The sequence below is a fragment of the Gossypium hirsutum genome, chromosome D05 (genome assembly GCF_007990345.1).
Source record: "Gossypium hirsutum isolate 1008001.06 chromosome D05, Gossypium_hirsutum_v2.1, whole genome shotgun sequence".
NCBI classification, from domain to species: Eukaryota; Viridiplantae; Streptophyta; class Magnoliopsida; order Malvales; family Malvaceae; genus Gossypium; species Gossypium hirsutum.
Genome location: NC_053441.1, coordinates 15,463,515 through 15,480,073, shown reverse-complemented (window position 1 = coordinate 15,480,073; position 16,559 = coordinate 15,463,515). Strand labels below are relative to the sequence as shown.

At 33.6% G+C, this 16,559-nt stretch overlaps 3 protein-coding genes across 3 annotated transcripts; 2 read left to right on the top strand and 1 right to left on the bottom strand.

The window, feature by feature from the left end:
• Nucleotides 1-2,876: 2,876 nt before the first annotated feature.
• On the bottom strand, nt 2,877-4,904 carry LOC107905912 (peroxisomal membrane protein PMP22). The gene is made up of 7 exons (XM_016832700.2): nt 4,645-4,904; nt 4,463-4,561; nt 3,963-4,064; nt 3,726-3,801; nt 3,385-3,455; nt 3,178-3,263; nt 2,877-3,078 (listed from the first exon to the last, which is right to left on the bottom strand). Exons 1-7 carry the CDS (start codon nt 4,714-4,716, stop codon nt 3,009-3,011), a joined length of 576 nt encoding a protein of 191 aa, XP_016688189.1. The 5' UTR covers nt 4,717-4,904; the 3' UTR covers nt 2,877-3,008.
• A 5,776-nt stretch (nt 4,905-10,680) lies between these two features.
• LOC107958284 (probable F-box protein At4g22030) lies at nt 10,681-12,205 on the top strand. Its single transcript, XM_016894000.2, has one exon. It carries the CDS (start codon nt 10,765-10,767, stop codon nt 12,040-12,042), a length of 1,278 nt encoding a protein of 425 aa, XP_016749489.2. The 5' UTR covers nt 10,681-10,764; the 3' UTR covers nt 12,043-12,205.
• A 2,157-nt stretch (nt 12,206-14,362) lies between these two features.
• Nucleotides 14,363-15,966, top strand: LOC107905913 (probable F-box protein At4g22030). The gene has a single exon (XM_016832701.2). It carries the CDS (start codon nt 14,463-14,465, stop codon nt 15,738-15,740), a length of 1,278 nt encoding a protein of 425 aa, XP_016688190.2. The 5' UTR covers nt 14,363-14,462; the 3' UTR covers nt 15,741-15,966.
• Nucleotides 15,967-16,559: the final 593 nt, after the last annotated feature.

The window sequence follows — 16,559 nt, the reverse complement described above, 5'->3', positions numbered from 1 at the left end:
TAAGATTTTGAGAACTTATAAATTTTCATAGACATTCATGTTTGGTCAGATCATTCGATTTTACCCTACAGTTATACATGCTCATCAACTATCGTAAGTTTCTCCATCATCTATAATTGTTTTTTCCACCATGTTTGCTCACGGGTGAAATGAAACTCCATTTATTTATCAATTTCAGTTTTATTTTTGCCTTCGCCATGTGAAACGAGAAGTTCATATTCTCCATCTGATCATACATTCGAAGTATGGACAAGCAGGCGTATCTGCATGGCTTAATTGTCTAACCACAAGTTTCTTAGACTGATAATTTGTTTATGTAGACAAATATTTAATTGATCATGTTAGAAACTATTTTGTACAAGAAGAAAACTTTTATTAGACTATCAAACTAGCTAGCTAGCAAATTCCTCAGTTGCTTCTTTGTTTTGTGTCTGCGAGATGCTTGAGCTCTGATAGGCTCCTTCCTAGCTGCAAAGCTCCCTTCATTTCAAGAATTTCTCCATTGTCTCCTCTCTCAACACCTTTTTTCATTGGCGTTTGACATTATGCTCTCTTCAATAATCTTAAAGAAGCCAGCGTTGCTACAATACATCTCAAACAGTACTATTCCAAATTTCCAAATTTAGCCCGCGATGGAGTTCACTATGGACTATTTGGTTGAGCGTCGATCGAAGGGTGTTTGAGAATAAAGATGCTTCTAGTGGTGAGTTGCTGTTTCTGGTTAAGCTAAGAGCCCTTGAATGGGTTAAGGCTATTGAGAACAAGGAGGTCTGTGATAGACTGATAGTGAAGGGTGGTGGATTTATCTGGGTACCATCACTAGCGGTATGGCTTCTAAGTTACTGAGCACCGTTTCTTGGGATCCTTCCCTTAGGGGTTGGCTAAAGTTTAATACGGATGGGGTGGCGAATGGCACTGGTAACGCTTGTTGTGGCGCTTGTTGTGGGGATACTACGCAGACAATGATAATAGGGTGGTGGGGTTGTTCTGGTGCCCTTTTAATAGCAACAATCCTAATGTCACTAAGCTATTGGCCATCAAGGTGGCCTTGGAGATCCTTTCTTTATCATGGTTAAAGATCTCTCGTGAAGCTAATCGAATGGCTGACAATCTCGCTAAATCCGGTATTGATTTTTCTACGTTTTTCAATTCCTGGTGGTAATATGCTTTGTCTATGGACTTCGTGTTGGTCTGTAACAGTTGTATTCTTAGCCAGTTTTTGTGATCTGTTGTCTTGTTTGGTCCCGATGTTGTCAGTGTTTATTATTATCTGGGCTGTAAACAGGGGAGGCAGGTGGTAGTTTGTAACTACACTGCCTTTTAACTATGTCAGGTGATGTTTCTTTGTAATTTTGGTGATGTAGTGATTCCTTAATTCTGGTGGTGCAAAAATTACGGTTTTTAGCCAAAAAATCTGCCAATGCACCTGCTACGCTGCGTGAGAGTTCAATGTCTGCCATGGCTGCTGTATTGGGCTGAATTGGCTTTGAGAGGAATGAATTGTATTTATATTTCATAACAGGTCGCATTTCATTGGTACAACAAAGAGTAGAAAAAGTCTAATATTTGAAACTGCAAGGTTTGAACAAGAGGAATTCCAGGCTTAAATTAGGCCGCTGGTCATCTGAAACCGAACTGCTGGATCTTTGCACCTGGGGTTCCTACTGCTGACTTTCAAGTTTCAACTGCAATAACCCTTAACATGTCTACACTCCGGAACTACCAAAATCACGTCTAACCTATATAGTAGTACACTTTTAATGGTAATTTAGTCAAAATTTTCATGCTGTGCACCATATAGTAATTCCCTCTATGTGGATTCAACAAGTGTTCTGGGATATTAGAATTCTGAAAAATCCAAATATAATCTTTAAACTGAAATATCGCCAAATCTTATTTAATTGTATGCTAATCGTTTCCACGGGAAAGTTCAGTATATATTTCACAATCATATCATTGTTTTAGTTAGTGTTGTCAAATCTTGACAAAATCTCTCCTTGCTTGAATTACCCTTATTTTTCATGCTGACAAAATACTCTTGCATTCCCTTTATAGAGGTGAAGGTTGGGCTATCCGGCTCAGGCTCAGCCTGAAGGCCCGCTCAAAAAATGAAAGAGTCTAAGTAAAAATATAGGCTCGAAATATGAGTTTAGACAAAAACGAGACCTATTTAGCAAATGGGCCGGGCTCGGGTAAAACTTTTTTAGTAACAAAAAAAAATTTATCCAGAGACCTCATTTGTCTCTCAAGTTCCTTTCATATTCTTTTCTCAACACTTTTCCATTTCGGACCAAAACTTACATTTAACTTGACATGTCCCAATTACCACGAGGCTGCAAAAATTTGTTGAAAGATGACCAATTGCATCTTCCAATATAAAGAATTATTTTCTTCAGTCTGGAACAGGCAGCATCTGTCATCTACGGTATGCCATGAATACATGCATATGAAAGAGCCAGTTGTTTGCTAGGTCAAAGTGAGTCACTACATAACGTTGAACCTGAAGCTGGGATTTCAATCAAATGCTAAATTCGGTGCAGTTCCAACATAAAACCAAGACTTGCCGATATTCACGTCCTCTTGTGGCTGGCTATCATGTTTTAAAGCATGAATGTCCCAACCTTGTACACAGGGATGCCTCAAGATAAATTACAGATTACCATCTCTGGAATGCAATGGATAGTAACTGGTTTCCTAGCAAATGGAATGATATTAGGCGACAATATCATCACCATGTCATTTCAATTAACTATTCTGTGGCATGGTTATTATACAGTAGTAGCATGAAAAATTGAGGAGAAAAAGGCAGATAATGAAATTTTACTGCTCAGATAAGCACAGAACTCAATATCGAGCTAATAATGAAACACTCCAGGTAAGATAAAACATTAATAATTAATTCATGGTTGCATAAAACAAGCTTCAAACTACTTAAAATGAGTCTATGATATGGAATTTTGATATGCTATAATTAAACAGATCCAAATGAATCGAAGGTTTTCAATTATTCAGTTACTCTTTGGCAATGCAGTCTTGGGCAATGTCATAGCTCTTGCCCGTAGGTTCAGAAATATTCCCCTGAAAAATGAATTTTGAAGGAATAAAAATCACCTTATGAGTAACTATGTATATATTTTCATTGGAGGAAGTAAAGTGGGAAAGAAACAAAGTATTTACCAGCAAAATGCAACGAGGCTACTAAAAATGACACGGAACTGCAACGGCATGTACTGGTGATTTATCCATCCCACAACAGGCCAGAACTGCAATTTCATTCAGGTAGGTTCTAAGGTATATATGTAAGGGCAGAGTTCTCCTCTTTGTCACATAGATACAGATAAACTATTACTCTATTAGTACTCAAAGTGGGAAACAAAGTGATACCGTCCATGCAGTCATCTGTACTTTCGGATACTCCTGCTTGATCCTAGTTTTCACATGCATCCAGGGTCTTCCTGCATTTTAAGTTTGCATTTAAACTAGAAAGAAAAAAGAAAGATAAAGAAGCTACTCTTATTGTATACAAAGAGGAAGCAAGGAAACTAAATCATGTTTAATTGCGCTTCTTTAAATATTAACTAGTACTTTGACATATAGCTTTCCTTTTTAGCAAGAGTTCACTACAAATATTAAACTATCATCAAAATAAGTTATTTCCAAGAGAAGTAATTTAGGTTTGGTCTCATTGCCCCTCAAGAATAAGTTCGTAAACTAACACCGCTTACCCTCAACAACCACCCCATAGTAAATCATGAAAAGCAAGTTGTTGCAAGGAGAAGTTGTCAACTGTTCCAGCACCACCTGATACGATTTTATTCAGCATTAGACCCTTCCCTATGGATCTTGGCAAGAAGAACCAAGTTGATATATTGAATTCAATATGACCCCCATATTTGAATCGATGGAATTTAAAAGTGAATTCTATTGGACAACTGGAGACATAAACTGAGTGTGTAACATACCTTCTTGGCAACAGTTTTGGAGTCTCTCTTCCCCTTGAAGATTTTATCCAGTAGCATATACATGTAATGACCAAATGGCCCAAGATAAGCAAATCCAAAGAGCTGCATATGGTAATCACCGTGTTAGATGACGATGAATACATATTTTACCTTCTGATGAACTCATAACATCACAAAATCTCCCCTTCCTCTCATTAGCAACTCCCTAGCGCTACATAGAAAAATCCCCAAATCCCAGTTGCTTTCTAAATTTACCGAAATTTCCTAAAAGCATCTCTTAATAAGACTCAAGATAACTGTGGTTGCATTACACAATTCACCCATTTCTATAAACATCTCCAGCTGTAAGGTGAACTTGGTTTCTACCCATCATTTCAATCGTGTTAAATCATAGCCACAAAAGAGGAAGGAGAAACTATAGCAAGCAATCAACCAAGTTGAATACAAGTAAGCTATAAAATGAAGTCAACTAGAAACAAAACAAAGAGAGGATCTTTCACCATTTTGAGAAGAATCCGTCTCAGCTGAAGTTTGGGTATTCCAGAAAGCTTCTGAGAAACAGTGTCACTAATCCCTGACAAAACCGCAGCCGTAATTGCCTGCACCGGTTTTCCTCAATTTTGTTCAATTTCTTAATCCACAAATCAAAAAAGAAAGATAAAAAGCCGAAACAAAAGCAAACCTTGGTTCTCAAAGGGTGATGTTGAAGCTGTAACAAGTATTTCTGCAATCCCTTCTTTGCCACCGAACCCATTTTTCTTCAGTTCAGTGTTTTCAGCTGATATTTTCCAACAAAAGTAAACGAATGATTGCGTACGAGCCAACGTGTTTGTTACTATAAAATCTGCGATTAATTAATAATATTAACGGTTCGGAATTTTACTTCGCATATTCAGTTCTCCATTTTGTCCTTCAGCTTTTGGGGCTGTTTTGGTTCGATATTCTTTAGGTACGGCCACGGGCATTTTTGGAATATCAAAAAGCTCAATGATTTAAGAATGTTTAATGACACTTCTTAATTTGTGAAATTAAATTTAAAACTTTTCTCTATCTTTATTTGTTTGTACTACTATATAGCCCACTCTCCCTCGTTACCCCAACTTTTAGAAGAGCCCAACCACCATCTCAAATAATCAACATTATTTTTTGGTTCAATTCTGCTATTACTCCCTGTTATGGATTTAGTTTTTCGTATTTTAATTTGGTTATTTTTAGTCCCTGTATTTTTCAATTTTAAAATTTTAATCCTCACCAAACGATAATTGTTAAATTCATTCAATTAATTTTTGTTATTTCCAAAATCTGATCAGGCAAACATATTATCATATGTGCAATGTCATGTCAGCTTGTTATTTTCACATATTACTCACTAAAAATACAGTTTATGGATTAACGACGGTCTTTTACATCAAGATTGAAATTTCAAAATTCAAAAAGTATAAGAACTTGGAATGATCCAATTAAAGAATATAGACTAAATCTACAATTGTATGAATAGTAAAGGACTAGTAATTGAATTTCATTAAAAAAATTAAGCTTGTACTATTTGGATCAGATTAAAATTTCAAAATTCTAAAAATATAAGGACTAAAACAGACCAATTCAAAAAGCCGCGTCAGGTTAAAATGTTAACTATAATTATTTGATAAAGGGTGAAGTTTTTTAATTTTATAAATAAAATATATTTTAATTAATATTAAATTATAACACATCTATCTACAGTGAAAAATAAAACTATGTAATAAATATATTTATAAATAATAGTATAAATAATAAATGAAATTTTGATAAAATGGTAAAATATAAATGTAAAAAATTAAATGGCATGAGTTTAAATTTTATTATGCGTGAATATTTTTTATTTCTTATAAAAGATATAAAATGATAAGAATATTTTTAAAATAAGGGAAAATATTTGGTACATTGTGCCAATGGACTTTTTAGACTCTATAAACAGAGTCAAGGCTTGACAAGTGTACTATAGGGTATAGTAAAATATTAAAGAATAAATATTAAAAAAGAAGAAGAAAGAAACATGTGGTAATATTTTAAAATTGCTTATAGAATAAAAAAAGTACATTGTTAGCGTACCAAATATTAAACCTTCAAATAATATAATTTACTTTATAAAATTAGATTATTTTCATTTTTTATATTAATTAAATTAACACTAACTCAATTAAAAATTGATGTTTCGAATAACCTTATTAATTAATGAAAATAAAATAATGATATACATAGCCCATAAAATGCGTGAATTAATACTATTAATGCCCTTAAAAAGGAAAAGGTGAAAAGATAGGTTATGTAACACCCCTTACCCAATACCGTTGCCGGAGTCGAGCATGAGGCGTTACTTGACTTAACTTAAAAGTTCGGGGCATAAAAATTTACTTTCAAATTTAATTTCATCATTCATAATAAAGCTGTCCACCTGTACAGCAGTCACTAAAATAATTATAATTAAAGCTACAAAACTCGAAATTTATATCCGTAAATTTTCCCTGAAACTAGACTCATATATCTATTCACCATAAATTTTTCAGAATTTTTGCTTTAGCCAATTAGTACAGTTTATTAGTTGAAGTCTCCCCTGTTTCACTAATCGACTATCCTGACCACTCATCACTAAAATTTAATTATATCTTATTAAAGGCTTCATATGGTGATTAAACTTATTTCTACTGAAAATAGACTCATTAAGGAATCTATACATATAAATTATAACTCATAATTCCTTCTGTACAATTTTTAATGAATTTCTAAAGTCAGAACAGGGGACTTCAAAAACATTCTTACCCTGTTTCACTAAAATTCAAATATCTAAAAGTATATAATTCTTTTGCTTACTCAACTTCTTTTATATGAAAGTAGACTCTTTCAGCTTTAATTTCATATCTCACTCAACTTCTAATTCTATTTCCACTATTTTTGGTGATTTTTAAAAGTTACATCAATGCTGCTGTCCAAGAACTGCTCCATTGCAATTTTTTTAAAAAAATTCAATATAACCCCTTTATAATTGTCTAACCTTCCCTGCAAATTTCAAATCACAACCAATTCCAGTATTTCATCTACTTCATTTAAATACTAATTAAGTTCAACCAATCAACCATTTCAAACTAAAAACATGTATATATTTCGATATCTAACGCAACCATAACATTCAAATTTACTTTTACTTCAATTCCCTATACATGCCATATAAATCCAAAAAGTTGCTTAACATAAACTACCGGAGTATATCTGGATAGTGTGATTCTTGATGTAGATCCGATCCTCCGAATGTATAAATACGTTAATCTACAAAAACAATAAACACACACATGTAAGCTTATAGAAAAGCTTAGTAAGTTCATAGGCATAAAACATAAATCTTACCAAACACTTGTACACTTATACAATATACACCATTACTAAATTTACCTGTCAACCACAATCTTTGGTGAGTTCCTTGGTATAAACTCACTACTACTTATTCTTTTACCATAATTCCTTTGGGCCCATTTGTCACTTACCATCCTTGATCAAAATTAAGGAACGGTTACGGAAAATTGAGTACTTCACTTTCACTTTGACATATGACCTCTTATCACTTGTCCTTGATCAGATAAGTGTAGCTAGGCTACCACTTATCACTTTGCCACTTGATCAGATAAGTGTAGCTGAAGCTACCACTTATCACTTTATCACTTGATCAGATAAGTGTAGCCACTTATCACTTTGTCTCTTGATCAGATAAGTGTAACCACTTATCACTTTGTTTCTTGATCAGATAAGTGTAACCACTTATCACTTTGTTTCTTGATCAGATAAGTGTAGCCACTTATCACTTTGTTTCTTGATCAGAAGTACTCAAATCCGGTGTTCCACTTAATTTGATCATTTATTCGATTTTCACATTTGTATTTTATTCTCATTTCAACAATAAATACATTTCATCATACATTGTATAATTCATGAAATTAACATTTAATCATTAAATTTCAGCCATATGAACTTACCTGGATCGATTTGCAGAATTTGTAAAAGTTCAGGGACTAATCGGCTACTTTTTCTTTTCCTCGACTTGTTTCAGGTTCTCGATCTAAAATGAAAATTTATTCATTCATCAGCATTTAATTCAATTCTAATTCATTTCACAATTTATGCCCTTTAATTTTCGAAGTTACACTTTTACCCCAAACTTTACAGTTTTTACAATTTGATCCCTACTCAATTAACCCCTCAATTGATCTAATTTTTCTCAATTAACACCTTTTTCCAACTATTTTAGACTACTACATAGCCTTTCATACTCAAAACCGCAACACCAAACCTTAATTCCCAACTTTTTCACAATTAGGTCCCTAAAATCAATTTCTATCAAAATTACTTAATAAAATCATCATATAACAAAATTAAAGCTTCAATTTCATGTTTATTCATCATAAAAATCCAACACTAATCAATGGTAACTTTCAAAATCAGCCATGGAATCAAAAACTAATGAAATAATTAGTTGGACCTAATTGTAAAAGTATCAAAATCACAAAAATTAGAAGAAATAATCAAGAATTAAACTTACATGATTCAAAAATATGAAAAACCAGCTTATTCCAGACCTCCTATGGCGTTTTTGCTGATAAATTGTGAAGAGATCTCTAGATTTTTCACTTTTGTCTTTGTTTTAAATGTTTAATTTGTTAAGTTTCCAATTTTGCCCCTGTTTCTCCTTACATTCTGCTGATTTTTCTTACCCAACCGTCCAGCCCATATAATTTCGGTCTAATAGCCTTTTAAATCCCTCCACTTTAGTCACTTAAGCTATTTAATCACAATTTAACAAATTTTACACTATTCCCAATTTAGTCCTTTTTAGTTAATTAACTATCCAAACGTTAAAATTTTCTAACGAAACTTTAATACCAACTCAATGACACTCTATAAATATTTCTAAAAATATTTATGGCTCGGTTTAAAATCTTCGAGGTCTCGATACCTCGTTTTTTTTTAATTATTTTAATATTTATTCCTAGTACACTATTCACTATTTCAAAAATTTTCCTAACTTCACATTTAACTTATACTTACTAAATTTATAATATTTTCTACTCGTTTGTCAGATTTAGTGATCTCGAATCACCATTCCGACACCACTAAAAATTCAGGCTATTACAGGTTAGGTTTGATTTAATAAAATACTTTGTTTTTATTTTATTTTTAAAATATTTTTATTCTTTAATTTTTTAAAATTGGTAAATGCATTTGCTAAATGATAATGAAAACATAAAAATAGAAACATGAAAAATAAAATGATTTTTTAATTATTTATATAGACTTAAACGTGTCAATAATTTTACTTAAAAATTATTAAAAATATTTTTATATTTATATAAATTTAAATAAGTGTCAATTCATTAATTAAATTTAAATTTTAAAATACCCTTATTTTATTTTTTAAAACTTTTGTAAAATAATTTTAGTTAAACAATAAAAAACAAAATTAAAAATGTATTGTACAAAAATAGTGAAAATTAAATAAAGGAGAAATATTGCGCCTCAAAAGTACATTTTTACTTTCCATCTATGAGAAAAAAGTAAATTTTTAAACTCATTTTCATTATTAATAAAATGGTTATAAATAATAATATAAAATGGTTAACAACATAAGAATCAATTTTCTGATTATAACTATGAAAATTACATTAATGTACTTACCAAAAATAGTTGCGTTTTGTTTATGCTTTTTAACATGGGTAAACTATATAGATAGTCATTCAACTATCAAAAATTTTTATTTTAGGTATCCAAAATAAATAGTTTGTAATTTAAGTACCAACTTTACATAGTTCGGTCATTTTGGTCACTCTGGTTAAAATCACAAACGGAAAGCTAACGTGGCAATTAAAAAATTTGGTATAATAATATATTTAATCCTCAACTATTACATGTTATATCAATTTAGTCATAATTTAAAAAAAAACTAACCCTCAAAATTTACAATCAATTTGCAGTTAAATTAAAGAGAGCGCAAAAAATTGAAAAAGATTGAATGCAGATGTCAATGTGAAGTGTCTTCCATGTAAACACGGCCATAATATGTATGTATGTATGTATGCAAGGTCAGCTGCAAAACATAAAATATTCTATTTTCAAGCTTGCATATATAAATTAAGATATAATAACACACAACTCTTTAGAGTATTATAAAAAAACACATTTTCTGTAGGATATAATAAATAACATATTTTTATATATTCTTTCTAATTTACAAGTACTTTCATCTGAGATTAAACTAGTTATTTCCTTCTCCTAATGTATATTTTGTATCTTAAACCGTGGAGTTTATAGACCAAAAGCAAATATAGCCTCAGCAGAAGATGAGCATAAACGTAAATTGACCGAAGGCTGCCATGCCCTGCCTTGCCTTCAATATCTTTCCTTTAATGACGCCAATATTTGATTGAATGGATCGAATTGTTTGCCTTCAGGCGCCAAAGGAACGAGTTGTTTTACCACTTCCCATGCAAAGACCCGATCCTACACTGAGAAAATAAAATCTTGAGCTAAGCGAATAGGTCAGCTAAAGAGGCTGGTCAATTCAAGCAGCCAGTCTACATTTCCTAACACGACCTGACTTCCTCAACTCAGTTTAATCTTCCCCTTCGTAGTTTGCTATAAATTATGCCTTCAGAGTCCCCCTCTCTTTTCATCCTTAACATCTGCCAACACAAATTTTTCTTTTTCTAATTTGCTCAAAGGCGCTAATTCTAATACAAATTCACCAGCAGAAGAGATCTTAAACAAGAAACACCCTCACATGGCTTCTTTGCAAGCTTCTAACTTTCTAGCCTCTTCTTCTTCTCCTTCAAAGCAAATCCATGCCGCTATATCTGTCCCAAAGCTTCCATCAATACGGTTTTCAGTTCCAAAAGTACCAACCAAAAGCTTGTCTGTGGAATTGAATACTAGGGATGGGTTCATAAATACAATTCCATTTCAAAAGAATGTCACTGGGAATGGGATACCACCGGTTCAAGAAAGCTCATCTGCTTCAATGGCTACGGTACAACTTTATGCTATCTTAGAGTCCGTTATTGATAGAGTGGAGATGCACAACAACGTCGGCCAACAACGGGAAAACTGGAACGCCCTTCTTCTTAATTCCATCAACATGATCACTCTCACCGCCGCAACCATGGCTGGTGTTACGGCAACTGGCGGCGCTGGGATTTCTGTTTTGGGTTTGAAGCTGGCTTCGACTCTCTTGTTCTCTGCAGCCACGGGAATGTTGGTGATGATGAACAAAATCCAACCTTCACAGCTTGTGGAAGAGCAGCGTAATGCGACGAGATTGTTTAAGCAGCTCCAGGGACAAATAGAAACCCTACTTGCCATTGGTTCTCCAAGCAAAGAAGAGGTCAAAGATGCTATGGAGAAAGTGTTGGCTCTTGATAAAGCTTACCCTCTTCCCTTGTTAGGCGTAATGCTTGAAAAATTTCCGGAAAGTTTAGAGCCTGCTGTTTGGTGGCCAAAGACCCAGACTCAGAAAACAAACAAACAAAAGCACTCTAACGGAAAGGTAGAGAGCAATGGATGGACGGAGGAGCTGGAACTGGAAATGAGACAAGTCGTAGAGGTGATTAAGAGAAAAGACAGTGAAGATTACGAAAGGCTAGGCAACAAGGCACTGAAGATGAACAAAGTTTTAGCTGCATCAGGGCCATTACTAACTGGGATTGCAGCTCTAGGATCTGCCTTTATGGGTCCCTCCAATGGTCCTTGGGCAGCAATAATGGCAGCTGTTGCAGGTGCTTTAGCTTCGGCTGTCAACACATTCGAGCACGGTGGCCAAGTTGGTATGGTGTTCGAGATGTATAGGAACAACGCCGGTTTCTTCAAGCTCGTGCAAGAATCAATTGAATCGACTCTGAGTGAAAGCGATTTGGGGGAAAGAGAAAATGGGGAGTTGTTTGAAATGAAGGTGGCATTGCAATTGGGAAGAAGCTTATCACAGCTGAGAGATCTAGCCAAAAAACCCAGTTATTCTTGTATAGACGGAAGCCCCATTGATGAATTCGCTAGCAAGCTGTTTTAAGTTTTAACCGGTAGAGATTCAACATCACAACATGTGCACATATACAAGGATTATTCTTTGATTCATTCAATTAACCACTGATAATATTTGTTGTACAATTTTGTAAAGATGATAGGAGATAATGTTGTACCATGTACGTCATGCCTCATGCATGGAAATTTTTTAATTAATAATTATAAATTAAATTATAATTCTATTCAAGTAATAATTCTATCTTAAAATTATTACAATTTTTTAACTAATAGTTTTAAATTGAATTATAAATCTTGTTTTTAAAATTAATCTATTAATATGATGGAAAATAAAATATATTATGAACTCATACTTTTATATATATTATGTCAAATGAAACCTTAATTATAGTAATCAAGGTTTTGACGTTGAACATTCATGTTTCAATCTTTTTTCATGTAAACTATTTAGTTTAACTAATTAGAATTAAGTTATTCCATTTAATTTTAATTTTAATTTTAATTCCGGTTTTAATTAACATATAATTAATTGTAATTAAAAGCACAACCCAAATATATACAAAGAACTAAATCGTGAGATGAATTAATGTCATTAAAACAGTCAAACTATATGACGGGTTTTTCTTATAAGATGGTTTTCAGGTTTTGCTTTTAAGTTTAGTTTTCTCCTTAAGCCATCATATATAAGACACATTCTTTTACGTTCATTTACTTTTGAAATGTTCTTTCTAAAGGTCAATAAAAATGCACATTCAAATTTATTTTTATTATAAATTAAACAATAATAAAATATTGGATGATGTAAGTATAATCTAAAAACAATTCACAACTTGGAGATCAAATCTGTATCAAGCCAACACTAAATAGGAATATTTGATCATTTGTTTTACTAATGAAGGAAAAAAAAAAACCCTGAAAAAGGTTGAATGCAGGCGACGGTGTGAAGTGTCTTCACTGTAAACACAGCCGTAAACCCATAATATGGAAAGTCAGCAGCAAAACTTTAATTCATTATACCACTGGGGCTAACAAATCATTATATATCTTATTAATTTAGTTTTCTTTTATAAAATGTGACATCAATTTGAGTTAACAAACTTCATTATTCATCTACCTAATCATCACGAGTAATAAAATTTAAAACTCTACAATCCAGTATTAAAAGTTGTCATATGTTTTTTAATTAGTTTTTGGCTAAAGTACTAAACCCCCCCTCGAAAGTATTCGAAAATTAATTGGATTTTTAGTTGAAAAGTACAATCAATTGGATTCTTAATTTAAAAATAACAATTAATTTGAATTGTTATTTTCGTTAAGGTCCTTCATGGATTGTTAAGTGCTGATGTAGCGGTTGATATAAAAATTTTGATAACATGACGGTTAGCGTGGAAAAATGTTGTCATTGAGGATTTAATTGGTTTTTTAAAATATTTTAGGAGGACTTAATTGATTTTTAAAGATTATATAAAATTTATCAAAAATTATAAAAATAATGAAAACTTATAGAAAAGAGAATTAATTTTAAATTTTCATAACATTTAATAATTTTTAATGACATGCATTTTATAATTTTTTTCAAGAACTTATAATATTTTAGTAATTTCTAATAATTTTTAAATTTTTTTAATAAAAATTAGTACTCATTTTTTTGTTTTTTTCATACATATTGCCCTATACCATTGTGTAAACTATCTGTATCAACTTGGATCCATCATCTATTCTCAATCAAAATTATTACTCATCACTCACCTTAAACTACCAAATATTAAATACATTATTTCTTGGAATCTTTACTCGACACCCCCATCCAACTCAAATTATTTTCGCACTTCAAGCCCCCATTAAAATCTAACCCAAACCTTTAAAAAAAACTATAATTTTCTTGTATAGATCTTAATTTTTACAACTTTTTCATAATTTCTATTAATTTTTATCGAAAAATCACTTCCCCACCAAAAGCAAAGGCAAATATATGAAAGCCTTAGCAGAAGATGAATATAAACATTTATGACTGCAGGATGCCATGCCCTGCATTGCCTTTGCCAATCTCTTTTCTTTAATGACGCTCGTATTAATTGAAACGATCCAGTTCTTGCCTTTATACGCCAACGGTGTCAGTTTTCTTACCAAAAGAGGAAATAAAATCTTGAGCTTCAAAATTATGGGGGCGAATAGGTCAGCCAAAGAGACTAGTCAATTCAACCAGTCGGTCAACAATTATTTTTTTTGCAACATGACTTGACCTCCTCAACTCAGTTTAATCCTCGCCTTCGTTGGCTTGGTTGTTATAAATATAGCCTCCAAAGCCCGGCCCCCCTCACCTTTCATCCTTAACATCTGCAAGCAAACATCTCCCTTTTCTAATTTGCTCAAAGCCGCAGTTTTTTGAACTTTGTTTCTAATACAAGTTCACCAACAGAAGAGATCTTAAACAAGAAACGCCCTCACATGGCTTCTTTGCAAGCTTCTAACTTTCTAGCCTTTTCTTCTTCTCCTTCAAAGCAAATCCATGCCGCTATATCTGTCCCAAAGCTTCCATCAATACGGTTTTCGGTTCCAAAAGTACCAACCAAAAGCTTACCTGTGGAATTGAATACTAGGGATGGGTTCGTAAATACAATCCCATTTGAAAAGAATGTCATTGGGAGTGAGACACGGCCGGTTCAAGAAAGCTCATCTGTTGCAATGGCTACCGTACAACTTTATGCTATCTTAGAGTCCGTTGTTGATAGAGTGGAGATCCACAACAACGTCGGCCAACAACGGGAAAACTGGAACGCCCTTCTTCTTAACTCCATCAACATGATCACCCTCACCGCCGCAACCATGGCTGGTGTTACGGCAACTGGCGGCGCTGGGATTTCTGTTTTGGGTTTGAAGCTGGCTTCGACTCTCTTGTTCTCTGCAGCCACGGGAATGTTGGTGATGATGAACAAAATCCAACCTTCACAGCTTGTGGAAGAGCAGCGTAATGCGACGAGATTGTTTAAGCAGCTCCAGGGACAAATAGAAACCCTACTGGCCATTGGTTCTCCAAGCAAAGAAGAGGTCAAAGATGCTATGGAGAAAGTGTTGGCTCTTGATAAAGCTTACCCTCTTCCCTTGTTAGGCGTAATGCTTGAAAAATTTCCGGAAAGTTTAGAGCCTGCTGTTTGGTGGCCAAAGACCCAGACTCAGAAAACAAACAAACAAAAGCACTCTAACGGAAAGGTAGAGAGCAATGGATGGACGGAGGAGCTGGAACTGGAAATGAGACAAGTCGTAGAGGTGATTAAGAGAAAAGACAGTGAAGATTACGAAAGGCTAGGCAACAAGGCACTGAAGATGAACAAAGTTTTAGCTGCATCAGGGCCATTACTAACTGGGATTGCAGCTCTAGGATCTGCCTTTATGGGTCCCTCCAATGGTCCTTGGGCAGCAATAATGGCAGCTGTTGCAGGTGCTTTAGCTTCGGCTGTCAACACATTCGAGCACGGTGGCCAAGTTGGTATGGTGTTCGAGATGTATAGGAACAACGCCGGTTTCTTCAAGCTCGTGCAAGAATCAATTGAATCGACTCTGAGTGAAAGCGATTTGGGGGAAAGAGAAAATGGGGAGTTGTTTGAAATGAAGGTGGCATTGCAATTGGGAAGAAGCTTATCACAGCTGAGAGATCTAGCCAAAAAACCCAGTTATTCTTGTATAGACGGAAGCCCCATTGATGAATTCGCAAGCAAGTTGTTTTAACGTATAGAGATTCATCCTCACAACATGTGCATATATACAAGGATTGTTCATTGATTCTTAGATTCACTCAATTAACCACTTATAATATTTTTTTTGTACAATTTTGTAAAGACTATACGAGATAAGGTTGACCTATGGAAAATGTACGTAATGGCTCATGCATATTTTCTTTAAAGTTGATTATTTTATTTGGTTGTTCTTCGTATTTTACTTTTCTTGAAAAGGGGGAAAGAATTGTATAGATATAAAATAAGAAATTTCAAATTTCAAAGTAGAAGAAATGAATATTATTGGCTTTGTCTCTCAGATGATATGTTAACACGAGGAAATTAAGGGTCAATGGATTGGATGTTGACATTGTTGAGTCTTCCAATTATTTTTGAAGGATTAAGAAGTGTTCAACATTGTATGCTTGGGACTGGGTCACTGAGTCATTTGGGTCTAAAATTTAAGCCCAAGTAGCTATTTCCAGGATCCATGGAGGCTGCTGTTTGATACAATGGGGGGAACCATATAAGCTTGCTGGTATAGCTTTGGACACGGCACATACTTACTCGCTGTAGAATGAATTGGAATGCTCAAATTTTGAGATTTCCGGGAACCCATTTTCTTCAATTTTCTTCTGCTATTAAGGAAATCAATACTATTGCCACAAAACTTTTGGCTAATTCCAGCGTCACCTACCTTGGGTGGTCGACCTGGCAAAAGTCTCATCTCATCAACTCTTCATTTCCTTCTTTTTATTTTTAAAGTAGTAACAACAGTATTTTCTTAAATGAACAAAAAAAAAATTTATCTTCATAGTGATCTCTCAACTAC

Bases quoted from the DNA above. Each gene is read 5' to 3' on its own strand.
- LOC107905913 (XM_016832701.2), top strand. From the start codon at position 14,463: ATGGCTTCTTTGCAAGCTTCTAACTTTCTAGCCTTTTCTTCTTCTCCT.
- LOC107905912 (XM_016832700.2), bottom strand. From the start codon at position 4,716: ATGGGTTCGGTGGCAAAGAAGGGATTGCAGAAATACTTGTTACAGCTT. The intron at 4,562-4,644 runs GTTTGCTTTTGT...AAACCGGTGCAG, and splicing joins ATCACCCTTTGAGAACCAAG to GCAATTACGGCTGCGGTTTT. The intron at 3,079-3,177 runs GTAAATACTTTG...TTCATTTTTCAG, and splicing joins AGCCTCGTTGCATTTTGCTG to GGGAATATTTCTGAACCTAC.
- LOC107958284 (XM_016894000.2), top strand. From the start codon at position 10,765: ATGGCTTCTTTGCAAGCTTCTAACTTTCTAGCCTCTTCTTCTTCTCCT.